This window comes from Phasianus colchicus, chromosome 1, assembly GCF_987193195.1.
Source record: "Phasianus colchicus chromosome 1, bPhaCol1.hap1.1, whole genome shotgun sequence".
Taxonomy (NCBI): domain Eukaryota; kingdom Metazoa; phylum Chordata; class Aves; order Galliformes; family Phasianidae; genus Phasianus; species Phasianus colchicus.
The window spans coordinates 175,778,478-175,805,839 of record NC_143436.1 but is presented as its reverse complement, the minus strand read 5'-3'; the positions used below and the strand labels follow the sequence as shown (position 1 = coordinate 175,805,839).

At 37.3% G+C, this 27,362-nt stretch overlaps 1 protein-coding gene across 13 annotated transcripts in view; it reads left to right on the top strand.

The window, feature by feature from the left end:
* Positions 1-27,362, top strand: part of FRY (FRY microtubule binding protein) — a 244,342-nt gene that overhangs the window by 178,245 nt on the left and 38,735 nt on the right. For all 13 annotated transcript variants that reach the window (XM_090133321.1, XM_090133320.1, XM_090133318.1 and 10 more), the window contains 15 exons: positions 486-742; positions 1,505-1,651; positions 4,628-4,796; positions 5,536-5,626; positions 8,058-8,140; positions 11,178-11,328; positions 11,909-12,012; positions 15,212-15,397; positions 17,856-18,054; positions 18,694-18,815; positions 19,678-19,865; positions 20,785-20,879; positions 22,733-23,334; positions 24,885-24,982; positions 25,075-25,245. In XM_090133321.1, coding sequence (XP_089989447.1) covers positions 486-742; positions 1,505-1,651; positions 4,628-4,796; positions 5,536-5,626; positions 8,058-8,140; positions 11,178-11,328; positions 11,909-12,012; positions 15,212-15,397; positions 17,856-18,054; positions 18,694-18,815; positions 19,678-19,865; positions 20,785-20,879; positions 22,733-23,334; positions 24,885-24,982; positions 25,075-25,245 — 2,663 coding nt within the window. The remainder of the gene's footprint in view (positions 1-485; positions 743-1,504; positions 1,652-4,627; positions 4,797-5,535; positions 5,627-8,057; positions 8,141-11,177; positions 11,329-11,908; positions 12,013-15,211; positions 15,398-17,855; positions 18,055-18,693; positions 18,816-19,677; positions 19,866-20,784; positions 20,880-22,732; positions 23,335-24,884; positions 24,983-25,074; positions 25,246-27,362) is intronic.

Genomic DNA, 27,362 nt, shown 5'->3' with positions numbered 1-27,362 from the left:
TCTAGCAAGATGTTTTTGTAAACTCAATATAGTAAGTGCCCTGTAATTTAAACTATAGCTTAGACAAATGGATTCTAATGGGACACTGATTCTGCAGAACATAGCTGTATGTTTTTCCATAATTCCCCCAAAACTCTTGAAATTCTAGAATAGCAGCCAGTACCCAAATTATCCTTTTTCCTCTTTGCGGACATATTTAACTTAATATGTGATGTGGCATGATAGCATTGTAACAGGTAGTAACTTTCTGTATCCAAACTATGATAGCCCAAAATGTGTTAAAACTATATTAGTTATTTTAGACAAATGACTCAATTTCTTTCTATTATTTTGTCTTCTTGAAGTACATGTTTTTGTATGCTTCTGGTTTGCAAGGTTAAAACCATCAGGTGATGTAATACACATCAGGAATCTGATTTGAGCAGTATATGTAAGTTTTCCTTCATAAGCTAACATGTCATACTTTTCAACTTGTACTGTTTTAGAGGTAAGCCAGCGATTTCCAACAACACATCCAAATGGAAGACAAATTATGCTTACTTATCTGCTGCCATGGCTTCATAATATTGAACTAGTAGACAACAGGCTACTTCTCCCTGGTTCAAGCCCAACAACTCCAGAAGATGAACTAAAGGACAAGGATGGGGAAGTTTCAGTCACAAGCGGACTTAAAGGCAATGGCTGGGGCTCTCCTGAGGCCACCTCGTTGGTTCTTAATAATCTCATGTATATGACAGCAAAGGTAAAATAAATAAGTAAATATATAAACAAGACCATAAAGCAATTTCCAAAATATTCAAACCTTAATTTTGTATGCAGAACATGCCTCCTTGCCTCCAATAGCAAAAATTTTGCACTGCAACTATCTGTACTAGTCTGACACACATTTCTTGATGAGATGAGAACGTACACATCCATACTGCATTGCAGTTGGCTCAGGATCTCTTCTTTGCCCCGTGTTGAGGCCCTGTAACTAAACCAGCATTGTTGTTTCGTGCCTGAAGTAATACAGGGGCTGTACCACCAGAACTGTTTTTGGTATTTGCTCTGTATCTTAGGGCATGATATTCAGTCATAAATGATCTGCTAGTACAGAGTCTCTAGGATATTGTTAGAGGAATTCTATGGAGTGAAAACAGGAATTCTAAGGCATGTTGGATGTGTTGTTGGATGTGTTGAGGTCTCACCTTTACCACCCACCAACAGTTCATGAAGTAAGTTGCTTCCAAAAACATAGTTTTGTTCCAAAGTGAATAAGTGTGCTTTCTTCAGACAAAGATGCTGTTTTTCAAAGTGGGAATAGAATGTATTTCTTTTAAATAGAATTTACGTTCCCACCTCTGTCAAGTGGTTATTGAAAGCGCCATTTTATCATTTGTTCCAGTGTTTTACTGTTGGTATTGCATGAGAAAGTGCTCAAAAAATGGCGTGCCTTCAGTTTGGAGATCTGCTTATTTATATCCTATATACATTTCAAGAAATGTGTTCCTATGATCCTTTGCAGTATGGAGATGAAATTCCTGGACCAGAGATGGAAAATGTGTGGAATGCTTTGGCCAACAATGAAAAATGGAGTAACAACCTTAGAATAACACTGCAGTTTCTCATTAGTTTGTGTGGCGTTAGTAGCGATACCATCCTTTTACCTTATGTAAGTTCTTGCACTTTATTTACTACTGGTTACATGGGTTGTGATGAAGAAAACAGCTGTCCCTTGCAGACAATTAGAATTTTTTTTCATGTCAGAATTGTGTAAAAACATGCAATTTGCATATATGTTTAAAATTGTATTAATTAGCAGAATGACTTGTTAAAAGTTAAATAACTTGCATGAAAAATAAAGGGAAGTAAGAATAGTAAACAATTAAAATTTTTCTCTGCTGGCATTTAGCTTACACTACTATTGGATACATTTTGAAAGTCATTTAAGCAATGGAAAAGCACTTTTTAGAAAGTGTTACTTTCTCTTCTTTAGCAGAATAAATCTTCCTGTGGGAAGTATCAAGAGCAACAGCATACCTAACCTTTAAATGCAATTTAACATATCAGCTTTTGCCTTTGCATGGCTCTTGTGAGCTATATAATTGTTCCTGCAATGTATGAGTCAAACTGTGCAGGATATTGTTATTATTTAAGTTGAAATAAAATCATGGTTGTCTGAGAAAAGCAACACAGCCCCATTCCCATGTGTCTCATTGCTCAGCTGCTCGGAGAAAGAGAATCTAAATATAGTAAATTTTCCAGGACGATGACACTATGCTGTTTTATTAGTCTCTTTCTGATAATATCTGTGAAATAAATTGGAAATGAATATTAAAGTGATCAAACGTACCCAAAAAGCCTTGTTTACAGTTGCTGAGATAATATTTTTCTTCAAGTGTTTATGCTGACTGCTAAATAAAATGGAACAAAGGAAATATGGAAGAACATTAAAAAAACTGAGACGTTGCTTATGCATCATAAAGATCCTGTTGTTTCCACTCATTTGGGGGGCCTACTGATCCACATTATCTATTCAGTGGAAGTATAAAGTATGTGCAGAATCAGTGGTACTCATCTAATCAAGATGAAAGATTGAAAGTGGCGTAGCTGTAAGAATAAGCTCAGTGTTTGTATGAGTAGAAGATAAAGGAGTTGATTCCAAATACCTGGAGGGTATCGAAGATCTTTCCATGAGTTATGAACTTTCAGCACGTCCTTTTTCCAGAAGTATTTCCATCCCACAGCTGTAAACTACCTCAACACCTCTTATTACTCATAGCACCCATCCTTCTTTCTTCAAAGTCCTTCTAAACCCTCTTCTCAGATTTTGCAAAATCTGGAAATGTTTTCAAGTTCCACATGAACATAAAGCCTGACTTTGCTTGTGAATTGCCCTTTAATTCTGACTTTGTCTGGAGTAGGAAAATACACCAAGCTTATCACATGCATCTGCTCAGTGTTTTGATAATGCCCTGGAGTTTACAGATAAGAAGTTGTACTTGACTCTGTTAACTATTCAAGATGGCTGATAGCATAAACATGTATCTCCAATTAGCGTGTAGATAGCAGATACAATTTTGCAAATAAAGATTATTCAAACATTTTATCAGCACTGCTCCAGCTCTTCTGGGCTCAAAAAATCTTGCAGTTGCAGGATTGCCAGTTTACCTGGTTCCCTTTGGAGCCCTCTGCACCCCAAGGCAGTCACCGGCTGCTTCATGACTTCAGCCATTTGTTCTGCCTATGTGTGCTCAAGCCAAAAGCATTCCTTGATTCCCTTTTTTTATTATTACTATTTTTTCAAGCAGCTAAATTCATTGTTTTATCTTTTATACTTGCCCCTTCTTTAAGCATTTTTTTCCCAGTGCCCTGATGTAAATTGCTCAGCTGTTCTTTCTTTTACATGTGTACTGAAAAAGTTCTTAGAAAATTTGAAGTTCAGAAAACCCTTCAACGGAGACCTTTATTGTCAAGTCCATGACCCCTTCTGGTGAGAAAGTAGTTGAATGAGCCCAAGTAGAAACAAGCCTCTGAAAGGAAATGGACTTGTATCTGGAAAGTTATTGAGAGAATATAGCACGGAAGGGTAAAACAGACTATGAATGTCCATTTTCTCTACTTTAAAAAAATAAAAAGAAAAGGAAAATATGAAGAGTGAAAGAGAAGCAGCAGGAAGTTATAAATAAGAAATTAGTTATAAGAACAGCAATACTTGGTGAGGTCGAAAGCTAATTCAGTCCATGTATTAGCATCATTATAAGTATTTGTTTAGGGACATCTTGAAAAAAAATAAGGCAAGCAGAGAAGAATGGTTCTCCATATAGTTTCTCAGCTCCTGCATTTTATGAAAGAAAATGGTTTTGAGCCAGAGAAAGTCTTCATTTTTAGTAGCCACTGACATTTTCAGCCTAGTTTTATGTCAGTCTTTGAGTAGTCCACATTGCTGCTGTGCATACAGTAAAGTTTGAGGCCTTGTTAAGTAACACAAAAGGTGTTTTTACCTGTATTTCTGTAAATTATGCTCTCAGATTTTTCAAATCAGGTTGCATGAAGTCTACATACACAGTTGCTCTGCTGTTTTCCCATGTCCTATTACTGCAGTCCTATTACAGGTAGCTACTGAGAGCCTGACCTATTCTTTGTGGCTACAGCTACCTGTCTTTAACATCAACCATACCTGGAAATACAGACATGAACTTTTGGGTGGATGTAGCTTTCTAGATGAGAACTTTGCTCTATGTAAGATAGTTAGACTCATCTCCATCAGCAATCATACATAATTAAACTGTAAATCTGGGAGCACAATTCAGAGTCAGTGCTGATATCCTTAAATGATGGATACAGGGTTAGTTGGTTTTGTGTGTATATGTTACAAATTATTTATCTGAACAGACGATTTGTGGATGGTAACCAAAACCTCTCAGATTATCAGAACACAGATTTGTTCAGCTGGGAAAGTGGTTTTGAAATCAAAGCAAGCAGTTCTGTTCCTCTGTGAACAAGAAGAGTGCAGTTGTGTGGTTGTGTGTCTGATCAACAGTAACATTTGCATTCTGGATATTTTCAGTTCTGCAATGTATAATGTCTTTATTTCTTTAGAAATTCACTTTGGACAGAGTTTAATAACTGAAATTTTCTTCTCTAGATAAAAAAGGTTGCAATATATCTATGTCGGAATAATACAATTCAGACAATGGAGGAGCTTCTTTTTGAGCTGCAGCAAACTGACCCAGTGAACCCAATAGTCCAGCACTGTGATAATCCTCCATTTTACCGTTTTGCTGCCAGTAACAAAGCCTCAGCTGCAGCTTCTGGTATGATCTAAGCATACTTTTCAGTTGTGTTTTCTACTCTTTCCAGTCTCCAAGTCTTTGAAAAAAAAGTTTCCTGGTTACTTTTGTACCCATTCAGATGTGTGTATGTATAAAGTGCAAGTTTCAGGGCTTTGTTGCACATCTAAATTACAGTTCCTTTTAATTCCTAATGCTGCATAAGTTTTGTAAACGTACATTTAATATACTTTATATATTTGGTATAGTTCAGAATTCATGAGGCAGTTCTATTGCTGTCACTAGTTTCTCAGAACAGGAAGGCATTACTAGTGCTGTCACTGGTGATGAAGTCATCACTGAACTAACAGCTGAAAACCAAGAAATTCAACCCAGTGGCAATTCCGTTTTCAAAGGCCTGAGGCTATTTCAATCTGCCATAGTCAAAGCTACATAAGAGACACTCACCCCAAATTCAACCTTACCAGTGTTTTGCCAGGTTCTTGGTAAAAGAATTAGGTCAGCTGAGAATGGGCATAGTCCAAGGAGTTGAAGAGCATCACTGTGTTAATCTGCCTCTCGAAGCATGTAAACTGCAGATCATTCAGCCATGCAAGCAGAATATGTTTTGTAGAGGTGGCAATGTTCATTCATTTGTGCAAGTATTGTATTAGCAGCATGATCACTTCGGCTGTGACTACTGAAGAAGTTAAAGGTATATGCTTTTATTTGTGCATACTGTCTGCAGCAAATAACAGGTTTCTTGTTGATGTCTCATATACAGGAACCACCTCAAGCAGTAACACTGTCATAGCTGGCCAAGATAGTTTTCCTGATGTAGAAGAGAACAGAATTGTGAAAGAGACTGATGAAAGGTTTGTGACTTCTTTTTCTCCAAAATGTATGCATTTTCCTGGTCTAAGGGTTAGATGTTGAGCAAAGTTAAGCTTATTTTCTAAAATTCCTGATGTTTACAAGGATCCTAAGTGGCAGTGTCCTAGTAAAACCATTTTTAAATGAGAACATGTAAAATAAAGCTGTTTACATGGTTCTTGCTCCTGACTGTTGTTTAATAAATACATGGCAATTGAACATCTGTTAAACCTACAGATGGAGTTGTGCTATTTGGATCATGTTTTTTCTTGGAATTATCTATGAATAATAGAGAGAAATTCAGTGAATCTGTATGAAATGATATATATTGAAGTATTTATTAAAAATCAGGTTAGATCATACTTTTTTATTTCTCAGACAAGTAAAATTTAGTTTGGAGATTTATGTCCATGATTGTTCCATTTTTCTGGATGAAGTGTTTTGCAGAGGAAAATGATGTAACATATTTTGCTTAGAAACCATATGCTCAGTCTTTTACTACATATAGTACATGCTGTCAAGTGATGAAGGAGTAAATTCAAAGCTTGAAGCCCACCTGATACTCAAGCACAGACGTGTATTTTTTCTCTCACTGAAACCCACTTATCTTTGTAAGAGAACTTTGAATGAATCCTAATAGCATTTATTAGTAAGTGTATATTAGGATTACATTAGCCTGTTGCTCCTGATAGTGACTAGTATCATTTCAATATTCCAGTCCACCTTTCAGAGGTTCAGGCTTAATGGTACAGAAACGGTTACGTAAGGGAACATTTCTGTCCTTCAGACTGTGTACTGTATGTGTGCAGGTTTGTGTGTGTAGAGTTAGATTTAGATTACTTTTTAGTTGAAGTGAAGATAAGTTGAATAAATTTCATTTCCTGGCTTACTTCAAATCTAACTATTTTTTCAGCACTGCTTACATGACTTATATAAATGAAGGTTTTTGATAGTTAAATCTGCCAGAGATTCTATGATAAAACTCAAATAGTAATGTGAAATAATTTGTTAGAATTCCTTGCTGGCATTTACGTTATTAAAGATGGTACTAAGGTAAATGCATCTGTATTTCACAACTAAACTTTGAACTTAGTCTTAGAACATCCAAGGCATGTTAAATAATGTTTACAGAAAGTAATAAACTGTAAAGCAGCTATTCTCATCAATGTTGGTACTGTTGAAATAACACAAAATTAATCAAATAATCTGGCTATTTTTATGCAGAAACAATATAATGTTAAATGAAAGGCTGAAAGTATCTCTCAGTGATCCAGAATTTTTTGTGTGCACAAGTTCAGCATTGTCTTGGGTTATAGCATAGGTTAACAGGATAATATTGCATTAACTTTAGTTGTAATGTTTAAGTTTTTGATAGATAGTATAATACTATCTCAATGCCTGTCATCTTACATAGTGAATCGTTTGTAATATCACTCTCTGTGTTAGAGAGTTTCAGAGAGTGTGTTTGTTTAAAAAATTCTGCCCTGCTCTCAAGCTGTTTCTATAGCCTGTATTCTTCACTTGTTTCACATTAGAGTTTCTCTCTACATATTTCTCTGTATTTATTTTTTTTTTTTCCATTTCTTTGTGCCCTAATGAGTCTGTCTGCTTTGGAAATTTTATAATATATAAATGGATAATTAAATGGCCTTCAGTATTTGTGCACATTATTAGTAACAAATTGTATTGAATGTTGTGGAGAGAACCTTCAAGCTTCTTTTGTTTGATAAAATTCTTTTAACACCGTTAATTTCCTGCCTTTGCGTAAGCCATCACGTTTTACATCATCACTGGTGTGAGCCTCCAGCTCCTCTTACTGCCACTTCAGGCCTGCTAATGCTGACAGCATAGGCAAATGAAGGAAGCACCAATAAAGACTTTATTTGTCATGGCAGATTTGAGGACAGTTGTGAACAGTTTGTTCTATCTTTAATGTTCCATGACAAGTCTGCTTGACTCACTCTTGCAGTTGCTGGATTATCCTATTGAAGGATTATCTGCTGCCATTCTTGTTGTTTTGATAATTGTGTAGGCTTGACATTGGACTAATCAGTCAATTACTGGTTTAGCATTTTGCCAGAATTTTGCCCGTGAACGTGGGCTGTGACAAAATACCCACTGTAAACAGCTTACGTCCAGGCCAACCTAAACACAGTTTCTTACTTCAGGAAAAGCAGAGCCACGTGCAGCATGAGAATTCCCCCTCTGCTAAATATTACAAGCTCATGACCCAGCAGTGCCTTTTTAGAACTTCTCAGAAAAGTGTTGTAAGAGCCTGTTTTTATGAACATAACATTGTGTTCAATTTTTTGTCTACTGCCATATAAAAGCGAACGCATGAGGAAGTGTTTTCTTTGTAAAGTAAGCACATACACAAAGCCCAGATGTTTGATGTCAGTATGTTTTTAATGAAGATTTTTCTTGTATTTGAAGGTTCAGTAATGTAGTCAGAGCACATACTCGACTGGAATCAAGGTACAGTAATAGCTCCGGAGGATCTTATGATGATGACAAAAGTAAGTTCTGTTACTCAGTTTGATGAAAGTTCTGTTGTTTGGTGGGAGAGGAAAACATTCTTCTGACAGTGGGAGGCTCTCTGTTTAACTTCTGTGTAAATAGCAATGTATCATCAGCATGAAGAGAGTGTTCCTGTTTTACCTTCATACCTAATTTATTTCCTTTGTTTAACTTCAATCAAACATACTTAAAGGCAAGGGAGCTTCAGTGAAGGCAGTAACAGAGAATTCTCCTGTCAGTAACACACTGAACCGTATACAGCAAGGTGAAAAACATCCCAGAGCATTGCAGCAAGTTCTTTGAATTGCTCCCTTTAGCAGCATTTCCCTCCAATTCAAGTACTATTATATGAGCATGAAGAAAGGATTTAGTAACTTCCAAAACAAAGCCTTACCTTTTTTAGCTTTTCTCTGCTATGTGCAACCAATATCTAACTACGATATGTAAAACTCTGATAGGTGGGGAGTGAAATAGGGCTCCAGAGCACAGTTGTTCTTCATTGTATATTTCTGTCTACTCTACATTGAGTAGACTATTAGCAGACCCTTAAAGATAACCAAGATATTTCCATCAACTATTGAATTACATATTTGTCATTTGGATAATCTATCTGATTTCTGAAGAGAATCAAAAAGAAGTCAATCTATAGAGTTCACTTAGGACCTAACCAAATGTATGGAAACTTTCTTATAAGCATTCATTTCTGTCATAGTTGAGTCAGGTGAAAAAATACAGACACCATAATGTATTTCCTTGGTTCTGAAGATACCAGCTGGGGAAGTATTTTGACATAAAAAGTAAAAGAGTTTATATATTCTTCCAGACAAATATTTTTTTTTGGCAATACTTTTCTGCAAAACATCAAAATAGGCTGATTTTAACTGTAACAGTAACAATTTTTCATAATTAGGAAGTACAATATTTACAAAATATTGCATATGTACATTCTGCAGTATTTAAATACACATAAGAAGTGCTCAACATATTAAACTCATCGGGTTTTACTACAGTTATCTGGTTCTCGTAATTGTCTTCGAGTGCCGCAGTTATTAAATTTCTTCAGCAGATGTTAATTGGAGTGCCAGCACTAATCTGATCTGCATGAGCAACCTTTCAAAACAGAAAATGTTTATGTTATCAGAACATTCCCCACAAGTAGCTGGTTTTGACAAGGGCTTTTGGTAATAAAAAGAATGGGTTTTTTGGAACTTCTCCTCCAACCACTGCTGAAATGATTGTTCCTCTCTGCACCTGCAGACTTTATAGGAACAGGGGTTCTTTCCACGAATATATGAAGACCTAGATATAAAATGAAATTCTTCTCACTCATGTATATAGATCTCTGCATAGAAAGTAATTCTTGTATCATTTGTCAAGCTGGAATATAAATAATGCAGCCTCCATTAAAAAAGTGCAACTTGCTCCCTTGGGCAGGCAGCCCGGGCTTCCAGGGATTTGGTGGTATGGCCTCCCTCCTCTCCAGTCTACTCAGTGCATTGCTTGTACATGCATTGCTGAAGATAGAAATAGGAAACACGTTCCTCCAAGACAGGGACTCTTGTTCAGGAAAAGGTCGTGTGTTAAGGTGCAAAATGCTTCTTTATTTTTTCTCAGTCCATTACATAAACCCATGAAAAAGTAAGCAAGGAACTAGATCTTAGAGTGGATTTTATGAAGCAGTTTTATGTGAAACACTTAATCTGGTGGTTATGAATAGTAACTGTGCAGTGCTTTTATGTGAAAAGCATTTGGCAAATATTTTCTGGTTAATCCTCATAAGATGAGTAAGTGCACTTGCTGTACTTTGCTACTTTATCGAGGCACTTTATTCTGCTTTATCTATAAATAATAAATCATCCTCCAGAAGATGAGAGAAACAAGTGGAGGTATAAATCATAAAGAATTGAAAGGTCTCTTGGAAGTCTAGGGCTGAAGAATGGCGATAGTAAAGTTGGCATTAAAGTACCAATTGCAGGAGTAGGTAGGTACTGTATGGCAGAGCTGCTGAAGAGCTGGAAAGCTGGTGACATTTTATCAAAACCATTTAGTGATGTTTAATAGAAAATCTGGCTCTGGTACTTCTTGAGGCATCAAAACAGTGTGTCCTGTGGAAAAGCCAACAAGCATCAGGTACATGCTGTAAAAATAAAAGGGTGAGGAGAGTGGTTAGAATTTCAAACCTACCTGAAATTAAGTGTAACAACAACACAACAAAGCAAAAAAAATAGCATTCTCACTGCAAATTCATGAGAGACAATGGTTAGGCATTTCTCAAGAGCATGCTTTCCATGGCATTGTATTGCGGACTGCCAGACATGAGAATTAAAAACTGACTAATGGGAAAGTCGAGAAGAGTGAAAGGGAATAAAATGCAAGATAAATGAACTCAGCTGTGCACAGTTGAGAAAAGACAGAAAGTGGTGGAAACAACTTATTGCCATAAGCAGGTAGAAAAAAAATCCTATTGTTTATTAAAGTACAGCAGCTACTGAAGTGAAATTAAACACATATTTCAGAAATTCAGTAATTCAACCCTACTGAGAATGATTTTTATATTCCTTGTATCTCTTTCCTAATCTGGGACACTTTATTTCTGCTTTTGTAGCATCACTCAGCAGGGTACTGCTAGTGGGGAGTTGCAGGAATGTGTCACTGGCACGGAGCTCTTTGCAGCAGATGGCTTCCGACAACATCTTCCTTGGCTGAACTTTCCTCTCATTTCTGAAAAGAAAGTCTGTTGCTTGTTGGTTTGTGATCTGGATCCAAAGCTGCTAAGTGACAGCAGGGATTCAGCTGCATCATGTACAATTCAGTACTGTCTGCCTGGAATGTGCTTAATTTCCAGCAGCGTGAAAGAGGGATTAAAAATGCATCACTTGTTATTGAACTCTGGAATTTGCAAACCTAATGTCATCTTATCACGTTATTCCAAACAGCTGAACTGATGCGTTAGCATAAACTCTGTTTTATTATTTCTTCAAGATTATTGACTGGACTAGGTTTTTCTGAATCCTGTTTTAATACTTTTCTATGCAGATGACCCTGTTTCTCCATACACAAGCTGGCTACTGAATATTGTTGAAACCAAACAACCACATCCCCTGCCTATGCCTTACAATGGAGGATGTTGGGCACCGCTTGTAGACTACCTCCCAGAAACTATCACACCCCGAGGACCCCTTCATAGGTGAGCAGTTTCTCATTCTGACAGTGAGATACTTCATCTTACTGGTTGGCCATCATGAACAAACCTGTCCCACCACTCAGAACATTTAAAAAATGAATCTTTAATTTCTGCTGAGTTCCTGCACTTTGATGTTAAAATACAGTAAAGGCTTGCAGTTCTTCCAGATTTGTACCAGGAAGTCTATTTACAGTATAGGACATCCCTCTAAGAATCAGACTGAAGCATCAAAGCCAAAAGAGAAAAGGGAAATCTGTCTTTCCTGAGCCTGTTTGGCTGTTATTCATAGCACTTTTTTCTCCTCGATCTATTACTCTAACTGGGCTATGCATATTATGAAATTCCTCTTTTACATCATTTGTATTGACATTAACTGATCTTTTCAGTAATGGTTACTTACCTGTTTAATACTGTAACTAAGATACTTCAACATTAATCATATCGAGAAATACTGCACATTTGGAAGTGTGTAGTACTGAATTTTACAATGTTGAGATTTTATTTCTTCTGAAACAATAGTAGTCACATTGATTTTTTCTCATCTCCAAAAAGTTTCAAACTGATCCAGTGATTTAATTTCCAGATGCAATATTGCTGTCATCTTCATGACTGAGATGGTAGTGGACCACAGCGTAAGAGAAGACTGGGCCCTTCACCTCCCTTTGTTGCTACATGCTCTCTTTTTAGGTAAGACCAGCAGAACAAAAAAAAAAAAAAAAAAAAGATGTGGACTTGTGGGATTTTTTTTATGATTTCCTAAAAAAATATTTTAAAAAATTGAAAGAGAGATAGAAGTTTGAAGATATTCAACTTCCTAAAACATCTGCAGTAAACGTAGATCCCACCTAGGAGAAAGGCACACGAAACTCAGGCTTTGTACATTTTTATTTGTGATGGGCAGCTGGCCAGTCTGTGCATGCCTCAGACGTGGACTACAGACACAAGTGCCATCTCTTCTCTTTGCAAAAGTATTATGTAAGAGAACCAAGATGAATGCATTGCAGAGACAGTGAAGGTAGGACACGGATCATTGGAAAGTAAGCTTCATTAATTTAATTCCTAATGGAATACTTTATTATGTTTCCTGTTACTAACCTGAGCTTAGAGGCACTCCTTTCCCCTCACTGCTTTGTCTATTCCTGACCATAACCCAATTCAACCAGAGGGTGATACATTCCTTATCCTACCACTTACTGTTACGAAAACTGCATGGCCTATTTTTTTAGCTCACAGGAGCATTTAGCATTACAAAGCCTACTGCTTTTCACCAGTCAACACAGCTAGAGATTTATAAAATAAATCTGGAGACTGTAGTCCACTTTTCATTTCCTTACCATAATTACCACCAAGCTTGCTCACAGGCAACGTGGGAGGGGTCTGCTGTTCAGCAGGTAATAAAAACTAAGCTGGGAGTTCAAAGCACAGTGATAGAATATATGTGATATACTTTGGTGTGCAGCTGAAGAAGATATTTCATTCTCCTTTTCTGTTACTCTGTTATCAATTGTTCTACTGGAAATTTTTTTTATGAGTTTTTTCTGAAAATGCATATTCATCAAATACTCAAATATTGTGCATTTTTGCAACAGTTTCAGAACACATTTCAGTAAACACATAAGAAAGCTAGGAGCATGCTGGAAAGGACTTCCTGGGTCAGTCTCATTGAGACATTTCTCATGTATTCCTCACTTAGAAGTTCAATTCCATTTTTTGGCTGCCCATAACAATCTTTTTTTCTTTTTATATCAGTGTCAACCTTTCAAGTATAAGAGGAAGCTGAATAAGAAATGTCTAAGTGTGTGGATCAAATGAATAACCATTAACTGGTGTAACAGCCTCTTTAGTATGATTTGAAACAAGTTACTGTAACTGGCAATTAGAGTTAGAAGTTCTCAGAAGAAAAAAAATAGAACAGAAATAGAATGTAGCAGGGTGGCTACTTCAATTAAGAGAGCTGTAAGGAGCCATCAGGGAATATATGCAGAAACACAGAATATTAGTAATCTGTTGTTAAACTGTCATTACTGATTATTTCATGCAGTAATGTTTCAACACTGTAGTATTTGGTGAGAAACAAGCAGAAATTTTGAATATCTTTTGAGACAGTCCCTTGGCTAAGAGCTTTCAATTCTTAAATGTGAAGTTGAAATCAAATGTGAAAGCAAAGCAGTAGCTAAAATGACATCATAGCCTCTAGACTTGCTTCAAATTCAGTTTCTCAAGAGCTGTTACACAGAAAAAATTCTGTAGTTTATAGTAGAGCTCTATTGTGATGGTATAATGAAGCAATGCTAAATGTGTTAGCTGCAGATATGAATGTGATTGAAAATGGAGTGTTTCTGTCTTGTTTCTGTCTGGAATGTGAGAGGGCAGATGCATCTGACTGAAAAGGATCCTGGAAGTAGTATGGTGGCTAGCTGGGTGCCTTTGTCCTGTATATCAAGAGGACTGGGGCAATACTGTATTCAAATAACTCTGTGATAGATGTGTTTAATATGCTGGTGTGAACCTGCCTATGTCAGGAGTGTGTTAGAAGCACCGCTATTCAACTCTTCTGCAACCAGTGTGAAATTAGATGAGCCAGCAAGACTGCTTTACCGTGAAAACATATCCATGCCACAGAAGTGTACCCTCTCAGACACTCTTCCAAATTAGAGAATGGCCCAGCACCACAGAAGGACAAAGAACTTCTCACTTCGTATATGTCAATATTTGTTTATAATCTTAGAGGTTAAGTGTTGTTCAGTCACAACTACTGCTGATACAGAAGTTATCTCCAACCAAGATAACTTGTCATATTTTTTTCACTCCTGAAAGCGTATGTTAAAACAGGATAGGTTGGAATCATTACCTCCTGGCAGATGGAAGGAAATGGAGAAAGGAGAATAGGAGCAGAGACCTAAAGAAGATGAAAAAATGGTGTAGACGTTAGCATTGCTTCTTTTGAAGGAGGTTATAGGCAGATGGGTGAGGCAGAATCACAGGATCTCCAAAGAGGTGATAAGATGAGCTGAACGCTCATGACTCAGACTATGGCAATATGAGCAGCTACATTTTTTCAGGCCAGACAAGAATCAACAAGAAAACGCTTGACTTGAAAGGCTTGTTGGCTGCTGCCACTTTGAGTGAAGAGGAATATATCCTATGATAAGTAGGAGAAGAAAACAATTGAAATATTTAGCACTAAAGTGCAAGAAAGTTTTTATACATATCATGTAAGATACTGAAAGAGAATTGAAAAAATGTTTATTACCACACAGTGAGGTTAATTCTGTGAAAATTTGCTTCCTTTATATTGGTGATTTATGATTTATTTTGGTTGTGTTAAAAACTGGGAGCATGCAAACAGCAATGGTGCTGAGAAGATCAGGGTCCTTCAATGATAGACCTTCAGTTTCAGTACAGCACCCTGAACTGATGATTCATTTCTCATTCTGTCTCACTGGTAAGAGATTCCTTTTTCAAGAAGTTTTTGTCTGTCAGTTCCTTTCCTATAAACCAGCATTTACCTCTTACAGTTTATACTAGTTTTAAAACTGACCTCTGTGCAGGAAAGAGAGATACTGTGGTAAGCGAGGTAGAGATGGGCACCACCAAAAAGCTCTCATCTTTCAAGGTTTTCTGGCCCTAGTGAATTAGTGCTGCAGTGAGACATAATGCATAAAGATACATTGCTGTACATTATTTTGTATCTTTGGAGTGGAATCTCTGTCTGGCATATACTCAGACCTTTGAAGTAAAAACACAAGTAGCTGTGTCCGGAAATACCGCATCTTGTTTGTTTGCACTCTTACCATGAACTGCCTTGGAATTTTTGCTATTTCTGGAATGTGAACTTGTTTATTATTGCTTCGTATTCAGTGATTGCTGTAACCTTTCCTTTTAGGTCTTGACCATTACCGCCCTGAGGTCTTTGAACACAGTAAGAAATTACTGCTTCACCTTCTGATTGCACTGTCATGCAATAGCAACTACCAAGCCATCGCATCAGTGCTTCTTCAGACCAGAGAGATGAATGAGACCAAGACTCTGACAGTACAACCAGCATACCTACCTGAATATCTTTATACAGGTAACTGAGATCAAAGACAAGAGAAAGAATGCTGCATTGCACCGAGTTTTCTGAAAGTGGAATGTAAAGGCTGTTTTCCTAAAATGTAACTGTTTTGATAAATATAAGTAGTAAAGTAGCAAATCCAAAAAGTTTCAACTAGTATTAATTCCCTGTGAACCACACCCAAATTATTATTAAATAACTTGTCATGATAGTGAGAAAGCTGTCTGCGTTAAGCAAAATATGTAATGTAAAGTTTTAAATACAAATATGGCTAATGAAATCCTAACTTTCCCCTCTTGGAGCCAGGAATGCTTAAATAAGGGCAGTCAGTCCTCAATTCTGAAAAACAATTAAAAAGAGAAAAGAAAAGAAAAGAAAAGAAAAGAAAAGAAAAGAAAAGAAAAGAAAAGAAAAGAAAAGAAAAGAAAAGAAAAGAAAAGAAAAGAAAAGAAAAGAAAAGAAAAGAAAAGAAAAGAAAAGAAAAGAAAAGAAAAGAAAAGAAAAGAAAGAAAAGAAAAGAAAAGAAAAGAAAAGAAAAGAAAAGAAAAGAAAAGAAAAGAAAAGAAAAGAAAAGAAAAGAAAAGAAAAGAAAAGAAAAGAAAGGGGGGGGGGGGGAGGGGAAGGAAATAAAAAGAAGAAGAAATTCTTCCAGTACAGGAAGAACAGCTGGAATATGCAGCTCAGGTTTTCCATTCTTACGTTAAATTTGACATGCTATAAGCCCTCCCTTATACCACAGGTGAAATTCATTTCTGTTCTAAAATCTGTTTCTGCTTGACTAGACTTACTTCATATCTCTCTGAAATGGATGTTCTGTCAGCTTTTAGCAGTTTACCTGGATTTAAGGAATTAGTTGGGAGCAGTTTGTTGAAAGCAGGTAGCTTTCTACTGTCATTCAATACTACTGAAAGCAAGCATACTTTTGAGATTTGAAAGAGTCACAGAACCAGTGTAGAGTTATGGAGGTGGGATTTGTTGTCTGGAAGATGGTGAAGAATGTTATGATACACTGAGAAGTGGAAAGATCGTCAAATTAGTGGTGTTTCCTTGGTTCCTTGGGAATATAGCCAAAAGTAATACATACCTTTGACTTATAAAGAATATTGATAACTGATTATTCTTTTTGATGGGCTACAAAGGATTGCTTTTTAGATATTGAGAACAGGGAAATCAGTAAAGGTTACTCAATTAGTTTGGCCTTTTTGGCCTTTTCAGTCTGAACAAATTCTGTGCAAAATTACCTCACATATGAACTTCCCAAGTGACTTTTATGTACATCTCTTTTCCAATACATGCCCATGAATTATTAAATACAGAATAAAATTCTTACATTAAGGTGTTACTGTTTTTCTGCCAAAATGAAGAACTGTTTTCATTCCAATCTCTGAAAAACACAGTTAGTACTCTATGTCTTGGCCTCTTGTGTCACAAAAGGTTTTCAACACTTTGTGTTTGGATTCTCTTTGATCAGCTAATATAAAGAGCCAAAATGTGGATGAGTAGCTATAGCAAAGAATCCTAAATGAGAATGTTTCATCTGAGGTTCATTCCACTTAGTGTCAGACAACTCAATTAAGGGACTCCAAACTTGCAATGTACAAGGGCTGCTACAAAAATAATGCTTCCTATTTTATTTTGTCAGCTCATGATGTCAGAGATGTATGTTGGTGGTATGGTAGTAGGCACTGAACCTTCCCACTGATGTTTAATTACATTTTGTCACCGTGCAACAAATGGCAGCGTAGGGACAGTCTGACAGAATGGCATCTAGAAGCGCATAAGAAGCAAAGGTGTATCACTGAATTATTCCATGAAGAAAACAATAAGGCACCACTGACACCTTAAGAAAATAGGTCTTTGTTTCTGATTCCAGCTCTGAGGTTGTGTGGCAAGTTTTTGAGCCAGGAGACTGAAAACTTGCCACTTCTTTAACTTACTCACTTGAAAAATTACTTACGTGTTTAACTTTAATGCTCAAAATATTTAATATGAATAACCCAATCTTTACACATAGTCAAACACTGTGTCTTTGTTTTTGTTACAAATGTAACATTGGGACAGTATAATTCTCCTATGAAGTCCATCCTGCAGAGTGCTTTACAGTGTCCAGCTAGCCCAGGGAAATGAGCTGAATTTTTCATATACTTAGCTAACTTCAAAATTAGTTTTACAAAAAGGCGTAATTCCAAATGTAAGTGCCATGAAACATTTGTTTCTCGAGTACTGTAGTCCTCGAGCAGTAAAAGAGAAAACTATCTTGACTCTGATATTCTTCATTTTGCAAAGGATTTTGCACAGTTAAAAACACTGCCATTTTCACTCTCATCATTATTTGAGGGCTGTTATGTTCTGCGGGTTTCTCCCTTGTTTCCCCATAGAAGCTCTGAAAAGAGCTGCTTGGTATGGATGTGTTCATCTGTAACACTGGTCCAACAGTGCATTCCATCTTTATCTCTTCCCTTTCTGCTGGCAGGTGGCTTTGACTTTCTGCGGGAATACCAGTCCTCTCCAGTGCCAGACTCTGGCTTGAGTTCCAGCTCCACCTCCTCCAGCATCAGTCTGGGAGGCAGCAGTGGAAATCTCCCCCAGATTACACAAGAGGTTGAGGACATGGACACTGCTGCTGAAACAGATGAGAAAGCAAACAAATTAATTGAGTTTCTGACTACCAGGTAGTGGAGATAAGCAGAAATTACATTTGTACTCAAAATGCATCTTTTTATGTGTTCTCTACAATTATCTGCAGCAATTTAAAGGATTGAAAGGAAAATGACTGTGCTTATATAGTAATTACAGATTCCTGTTCCTCTTTTATTGATACCTGTAGTAGTAGGTAGGTACTTAAAAGAATTACAGTGTCAGGAACATGATAAAAAAATCTTGCCTGACAAGAATAAGATATTTAATTGACTGATACTGTTATGTTCAACAGTGAACTAATGGAAAAAGACAGTATTTTATTATGCAGGTAGACAGCAGACACACAAGGCATAGTGAAAGGCCATGGTGAAACTAATCCTAACTGCTGACTACAACAGGCACATCCTAGGCACAATAGCAAATTCAAAAATAGGGATTTGTTTATGCTGCTCTCTAAATGGTATAACATATACTTCGAGAGGTTTTGTATAATATGGCATAGGTATAGTTATTTTCTTGTATCTTGCTCACATGCATCTTTTCAGTTGCATAATTTCCAGATTGTGGCCCTGAAAATATCTCATCGAATTTAGAGTTTTTGTATTTTATCTCATTACATTTATTTCAGACGACTCAAAGCTATTTTGCACTTTGTTATGTATTTCTTTAAGGGCGTTTGGTCCACTGTGGTGCCATGAAGATATCACACCTAAAAATCAGAACACCAAGAGTGCCGAACAGCTTACTAATTTTCTGCGTCATGTTGTATCTGTATTTAAAGATTCCAAGTCAGGTAGAAATATTTTTTTGCTTTCATAAATAAAATAATATTCTCTCAGGGTCATGCAGAATGTTTATTTACTGTGATTTAGATCTGCTGTGCAGAAGCACAAAATATTGTGTGTCTTAAGAACACTGAATGACATATGAAAGAATTGCTTTAGATGTTAAGTGTTCCTTCAGATCTGTTGGTAGACAGCCATTTGGATGATTGGTTTACCAAATAAAAGCTCCTATATGTCCTTTTGGTGAAATAGACTGTTGTTACAAAGTGTCCTGTAGTAATTTGTTCTAGCAAGTAAATTTTAGTTTTCATTTACCATGTTTTTGGAGCATAGGAAGTGTACCAAACATAATTTGAATACCAACACAGTCGCTAATTAAATATCTTCCAAGACTGAAGCAGGATTGAAAATCAGTATTTATATTTTTATTTATATTAATGTTTAAAGATCTTATCCAAAGCCTAATGAAGCTCATAGAAAGATTTCTAATTCAGCTTAGCTTTAAATCTGGGAGTGTCAACCAGTGTGTTGCTGCTGGTAAGAATGGTGTGCGGCTTCAAAGTTTGTCCAAGAATTGTAAAAAAAGCTTGAAATCAGATGAAAAATATATTTTTCTGAGCAAAACATTTCCAGACTGAGAATTTTGGATTTGCAAAGTTTATTTTCTTACATTCTATGTGAAATAAATGTAAAAGTGGGAAGTTCTCCCCAAACAGTATACTTCTGCATCCTCTGCATCCACTTCTTAGGGACTATGCAGGGTGCACTAGAACATATGTCCTCCCCAGAGTGTTAGTTCAGCCTGTATATGATCCACAGTAAAGTCTGTGAAAATTTTTTTAAAAGCTGACCTACTGCTCTTTCGCTTAGGTTTTCATTTGGAGCAGCATCTGAGTGAGGTTGCTTTACAAACAGCTCTTTCAAGCTCTTCAAGACACTACGCAGGTCGCTCTTTCCAGATATTCAGGGCCCTGAAACAGCCCCTTTCTGCACATGCATTGTCTGACCTCCTGTCAAGATTGGTGGAAGTTATTGGAGAGCATGGAGATGAGATTCAGGTACGTGTGTACATCATTCTTCACAGCACTGTTGATTTAAGGTGCATTTAATTTAAAAATACAGTTTTAACAAGGTGTTCTGGAGTCAAGTGGTGCAAGGTATACAATGTGGCCTTAAGAAAGGGTTTCTCTGAATTTACTGAACCTAAATATACTCAAAGCCCACTTTAGGCTGTTACAGTCTTATGAAGCACCTAAAAGACATTTAGTAGATGTCACTGAATAATCTTCATGATGACCATTTTTCTCTTTTCATATCATTAATTTGTGCTTAAGAAGCCAATCATCCTATCTGCTAATGTAATCCCACAGCATGGAATAGCCACCACCTCATTCCTCAGGTGTTTAAATCTTTCTGAATAAAGAAATCCATCCATAACAACACAAAACTTACACTGACCTAACTTAATCCAATCTTCCCTCAGTGAACTGAGATGTTCACTCAGTTTAGCTAAATAGACTTTTCTCTCCTGCAGTCTTACAGGCAGAATCTATTTATTAAGAGATTCATGACTTACACAAAGAGAACTGCTAGCTATTAATAAGAAATAGATTGACATTACTTCCATATTTTACGTAGGTAATGAAACTGCCAGCAGATGACAGTAGTATTCTGTCACAGTGGCTTGCATGGAATTTAAACCAGTGACCTGCAAAGTCAGAGGTTCTGTATGCCATTACTGGTCCCCTGATGAGATATGTGCTCTTTTTGCATGCCTTCGTAGATCAGTCAGAGGCAAAAAATAAAACACACTTATAGTGATATTTTAATGTTCAGGGTAATGGCAGTGGTGTGAGTTAGTTCTATTTTCAGAAGAAATCATTTTCAATAGATGACTTTATTTTATGAACTAAATATTATTGAATATTCATTATTTTCAAAATCTTTGTTGAAATGACTAATCTCATGCATTGATAGGGGTATGTAATGGAAGCACTGCTTACTTTGGAAGCTGCAGTTGATAATCTGTCTGATTGTTTGAAGAACAGTGATCTTTTGACAGTGTTATCTCGGTAAGAGCATGCTTCACCTAAGTATATCTTTCTTTTTCTATGTCTCATGATACAAAGTGTGGTTCTGCAATCTGACAGCATTAAATGATTTTTGATACAATACAAGATAGCCTTCACAGAACTCAGCTAAAAGCACATCACAGCCAGACTTGGCAGTAGCTGGAATACTGTTGATAGAACTAATGGAACTTTCCAGTGCTTTGTAAATTCTATCATGTTGCCACTAGGCTATAATTAATTTAAATATCCTAGAAAAATACTGTCTTTTTTGCTCTGTGTTTTTGTACCATATACTTTAAAACATAACTAGAAAAATTTGTGGTTTAGAATATTGTTTTCATACATCATGTTATTCTCAGTTTTTTTCCCATACTGATTTTGCTAATGGCTTAGACTATCTTTCTGAGACTGCTGGCCTTGAAGTGGACATCTGTGCATTAAGGGAAAATTCAGGTTATTTCTGTAACACAGCTATTACCAATACTGAGGGAAAACTAATATCTGTTGGGCTCCTCATAGCAAGAACAGAATTGAGAACATTTTTGGGAAAGTTAGCATTAAGTTACCAAACTTTACCTACAAGATAGAAGAAAACACAGGGACTATCATTCAGATTGGATATTAGGAAAAATTTATCCTCAGGACGAGTGGTAATGCACTGGAGCAGTCAGTCTACCCAGGGAAGTGGTGGAGTCAGGATCCCTTGGAGGTGTGTGGGAAACATGGAGGTGTGACACTGAGGGAGATGGATTAGTGAGCATGGTGGGGATGGGCTGATGGTTGGACCAGATGATCTTAGAGGTCTTTCCAACCCTTTGAATTCTTTGATTCTATGCTTTCATGTTTGCTGAAGCTAGCAGGTGAAGTATTGTTGTTTCGTACTGCAGAGGCAAAACACAAGTATTGCCTAATGACAGAGTAGAGCTGGAGCAATACAGTTTCTGCTTTCTAGACTAAGAGCTATTCTTCAGTGCATATTGTAGGAAAGAGCAAGATGGAGTGTCAAAGAAGAAACATGTCAGAAGGTAATGGGGTGCAATATTTACCGTAGCATTACTGATTCCATACAATCCCGTTCAAAAATTATAGGCAGTAGGGACTTAGAGTGTGATGAGGTAGGAAACATGGTCAAGAATTAGCTATTCTCCAGCACAAGCTTCCTTTACATGTATCAACACAGCGTGTTCATGTGTACAGATAATCGATAGGGATTGTCTGAATCATCACGTGGTAGTTTATAAGGAGGCTTAAATCACTGGAATTGAAACAGCTCAGCTTCCTGTACACTGTCTTCAAGAGCTATTAGGATTCAGGCAGAGGGAAGCTGTGACAAGGTTTCTAAAGGATGTGTACTAGCAAGGAGAATTTTGGCAGCCACACGATAGGTCTTCTGAGAGTAATGTGGCATATTGATCATTCTGCTTAATATACAATATTTTTAATTTCTACATTTCTTCATATTGTTCCTTAAGCCACTGCATATTTTTCCTGCAGCTGCTGAGGTTTCTATGTTGATGAAGTCATTTTAAAAACCAACAGATTTCAGTTCTACCACTGCCCCTTTTTATGGACAGGTCACTTCACAGCTCTGTCTCTCCTATCCCCATGTCATTTAGACTTATCTACACTGTGGGTTATCCTGTTATGATTGGTGTTGTGCCATGTAAACCTTTATTCTATCTGTCTGTGAGAACTTCTGGAATGAAAAAGGCAAGATGCAGTAGACAGTTTGCTGATTTACTTTTTCTGTTTAAGTATTTATTTACATTTTGATAAGTACATGCATCCAGTATTTACAGGATTCAAGCTCTGCATTCACACTTTACAATATATGTTCTTTGTTTTGGGTTCAGTTCATCTTCGCCAGATTTAACATCAAGCACCAAGCTGACTGCAAGCCGAAAAAGCACGGGCCAACTGAATGTCAATCCTGCAGGCAGTAACACAGCCACTGCTGAACGAAGCAGGCACCAGAGGAGCTTCTCTGTACCCAAGAAGTTTGGAGATGTAGACAAGTCCTCAGATCCACCTCGCAGTGCCACTCTAGACAGAATTCAGGCGTGCACCCAGCAGGGCCTCTCCTCTAAAACCAGAAGTTCATCTTCTCTAAAGGACAGTCTCACTGACCCATCCCATATTAACAATCCAACCAACCTACTGGCCACTATCTTCTGGGTTGCTGTGGCTTTGATGGAATCTGATTTTGAGTTTGAGTATCTAATGGCATTGCGGTTACTGAATAAACTTCTGGCTCATTTGCCACTAGATAAAGCTGAAAACCGAGAGAAGTTAGAGAAGTTGCAAGGGCAGCTGAAGTGGGCAGACTTCTCAGGGCTTCAGCAGCTACTCCTGAAAGGATTTACCTCCCTTACTACTACTGATCTCACACTACAACTCTTCAGTTTGCTCACACCAGTGTCTCGAATATCCATGGTGGATTCCTCCCAAGCTATAGGTAAAAACGATATATTTTCACTCTTTTGATTTCTGTTGCTGTTATTCTTGATGTCAGACCTCATGAGGCTACCTGCATAAAATCAAAAATGGCACTTTCTCTTCTAATATAAAAGCAGTCATTGTTTAGATTCATGTGCTTCTTGGAAGTTTCGTAGCAACACAGCATGTTTCTGAAGAGTGAATCTATTGCACAGTAAGGCTTTGGAGGAGAGCAGTCATGTATTTAACAATTCACTTTTAGGGCTTAGCAGCTTATACAGTTTCTGAGTGCTGATAAAATTAACAATGAATAAGACAAACTATACATAACCTATTTTTTCCACTTTTTCCATTGAATTATTATCCAGAATATTACAGATTATATGATTTAAATTAGTGCTTTGTGGGTTTTTTCTTAGCACGGCACATATTGGCAGTAAGGGCACAAATGCAGTGAACAGGCTTTTCCTCTGTAAGTACCTTTGTGGTGCTTCCTGTCCCTGAAGGCTTTCAAGGAGAGGGCTATATCAGGCCCTGGACAACCTGATCTAGCTGTGCATGTCTCTATTCATTGCAGGGGAGTTGGACTAGAGGGCCTTTAAAGGTTTTTTCCAACTCTATTCTATAATTCTGTGATTCTATATGATCTGATCTTCTCCTGGACATTTCACACATGGGCTGTGAAGTTACCATCTGAAGGTATCTTTTTCTCTTCCCCGAGTATAAAGGAAGCCTAGAGAAATTTTGCTCCTAACTTGGGCCCCATGTTTGATTTTATAAAATGATCATAAATGATTAGAAGGTTATTTTCATTAGTCCAGATTCTTTTCCAAAAAGACTGATTGTGTCTGGTTACAATAATTTGATACTAAGCTCTCAGCTCCAACATGAATTGGAGTAGTTTTTGTTACAGCTCTGCATTACAATCACTGGCAGCCCTGAGCCAGCTATGAGTTGGTGCAAAAGAGCTGAATCCTTGCTCCTGACTGAGCCCATGTGCTGATGGCAGGACCTGCCTCTTCATGCAGGAGCCATCTCCTAGCTTTGGAACCACACATTTGAGAAGTCCCATTTGACAGCTTACATCTGAATTTTGATTCATTACTATTATTATTTGAGCAGTGTAAAAAATGGAAGCTGTGTCTAGCAGCCTGACTAAAACAGCTGTTTGTTTATTACTGAATTTCTTCATGTGTTTGAGCAGCAGTGATCAAGAAGTCTCTAATGTTAAGACTGCTAAGTGGAAAAGATAAAAATACTCTGTAGCAAGAATAAGAAATATACTCCTGTGAGATATCCTGTAAATACCTGTTTCTGTGGTATTACTGTTTGCAGAAGTAGGTTCATGCTTTATAACATATTAGTGCCTAATTGATAGACTGGATTTTCACACTAAGTCTCCTTTTAAGACAAATGTGGCGTGGCAGTGGTGTGAACAATTTGACAAGGATCTGTGTGAGTTTATGGGTAATACTGAAACTGTGACCTGCCCCAAAAATACCATCTTAAAGTTTGCTGTAACTCTTACCATCAGGAATATCCATTCTGTTCTTTATTTTCCTGTTCTAGGATTTCCACTGAATGTTTTGTGTCTTCTGCCCCATTTAATTCAGCATTTTGACAGCCCAAACCAGTTTTGTAAAGATGTAGCTGAAAGGATTGCACAGGTATGAAAGCTATTTACTCTTTTGTACATCTTCAAATCTTTAAAATGCAATTGCTTTGTTCTTAATGTGTTTTGAAATTTATATTTAATTAGGTTTGTTTGGAGGAAAAGAACCCCAAACTATCAAATCTTGCACATGTCATGACCCTTTATAAAACACACAGCTACACAAGGGACTGTGCTACCTGGGTGAATGTGGTTTGCCGTTATCTTCACGAAGCATTCGCTGATATTACTTTGAATATGGTTACATATTTGGCTGAGGTAAGTTTTCAGAGACTTCTTGCAGCTTTAACTTTTCTCTTGCCTAACAACCAAAGAGCTGAATTTTGGGAGATTACTGGGGGATCTCTGTAGCTTATTCAAAATGAAGAGTAAAGAGCAGAAATAGCAGAAAAGAAACAAATTTACTGTAAGAAATCAATGTTTCTCATAGCCAGGTTCTCTGTCAGAAAGCTTAAGAAAAGTCAGCAGCCATCTCTGATACTGACTGTCCACATATTTTCAAAACCTAAGAGGCCAGGCTGCACACCCTCACTCAGACTTCAGGGTAGGCTTGGCTCTCCCTCAAGTTCCAGTTAATCACCATGTTTGCAGATGAGAGCTCTAACAGCCATGTCAGATACTGACTGATGGTGAAAGCCATGACTCTTCTGATAGAAACTAAACCAAGATTTTTCTGTTTTCTAACTCAGAGACTCTGAAAATCTATTAGCTCTTCAAACATTCCAACTCTGATTCCTCCAGAATTAATTATCTTATTCATTGGCAAAATTGAATTTCTAATAAACAAATGCTATAAATAGGTCTAAGCTTTTTCTCCTTTGTTTTCCCAGCCTTAGGAAAGCATTTGCCCCTCTGTTTTACCTTCAGTGTTGTATGCACAATTCTTGGTGTTGCTGCATTTCCACAAAGGCTGTTGAATGTGATCTTCATTCACCTTAATATGGTCTTAGGCACTTTCCCTTTAATGTAGCACCAGGCTACTATATGAATGGCAAGTCAAGCAGGTTTTTGGCCATAATTAAGGCACATTCCTCAGGCAACACCATCATCACAGGATGACAGAGTAGTAAGCATGACTTCCTTTCTCCATATTTACATTGACTGCAGCTCTGTTGAGTCATGTCTGGGGAGTGTTTGCATGGGCACAGGGTAGCTGCCAGTCTGGAGGAGTAGCAAAGGGCAAGAAACCATCTTGTTCAGCCTGCTGTGTAGCCATGAAAAGACTTTTCCAGCATTCTGGATGTTTTTCTCCTTTTCTCATCAACTGATCCCCAGAGCAGCACAAAAAATGTTCTGCTGTCTCCTATAAACTAATTGTGGGATACACTGTAAATACGTACAACTGAATGGGCTAAGAGCCCCACTGGGCAACCTCCAGTTGAATGTTATAGCTGCTGGTTATAAAGCCTGTGCTATAACAATCCTGGCTCAGTCCCCAGTGCTTGAACCTGTAGGGTACTGGGAAACGTACAGAGCTGAGAAATAAAAATGTAAATCCATGTTGCAGTGGTGACACCTCCACACACATGGGTTCACCTTCAGAAGGGGTCTTTCTGCCACAAATTATTATAACTGTGAGAACAAATGCTCTCAGCAAAAGGCAAAAGCTTCAATTACTGCCATTCAGACAAAAACTTTCATTTAATCTGTTTGATGGCAGGTAACTGCTTGTCAGCTATAAGGGTATGAGCTGTATGGCTTAAAATGAGACATTTCATTAATATCCAAATCTTGCAGTGACAAGCAGTGCTCCTTACTCAGTTCTACAGCCACAGCCATGGAAAACAAGAAATTTCATCTAGGCAAATATTTGGGGATCTCAGTTTACAGATGAGGAAAAATCGCTGTTTAACAGTGCAGTAGAATTTTGAACCTCTGCTACAAAAATCAGCATCCAAGCCAATAGCTAAAAGCCTACTGTGATTTTATGTTAGATTTTTGCATATTAATGTTTAAAAGTCATGAGAGTACATGTAGAAGCATATCTGAGTTAGCATGGGTCTTGTGTTAAACTAGTGATTTGTTAGACCAGGATCATTCTTAGGCTGAAATAGTCAATACAGGAGAAAGAGCAGGAATCACAGAGTGATTGTAATGTGCCTATGGTAGATGTTCACTCCTCCTTGCTAGAGGACTGCCTGTGATGGAAATATGATCATTAATAACACCTTCAAAGCCAAGGAATCACTAGAAGTTAAACCATCTGCCTTGCAAGGGGAAGCACATCCTAGACCAGGTAAAATACCAGTGCTACCTTGTCGACTGGATGTGGCTTGTGAGATACCTTCTATATTCTCACCTCAGTGTGCAAGGCATTTCTTTGCCTGATAAATGTAGCCTGAGAAGTGCTGCCAGATTTGGAGAGACAAAGGCAG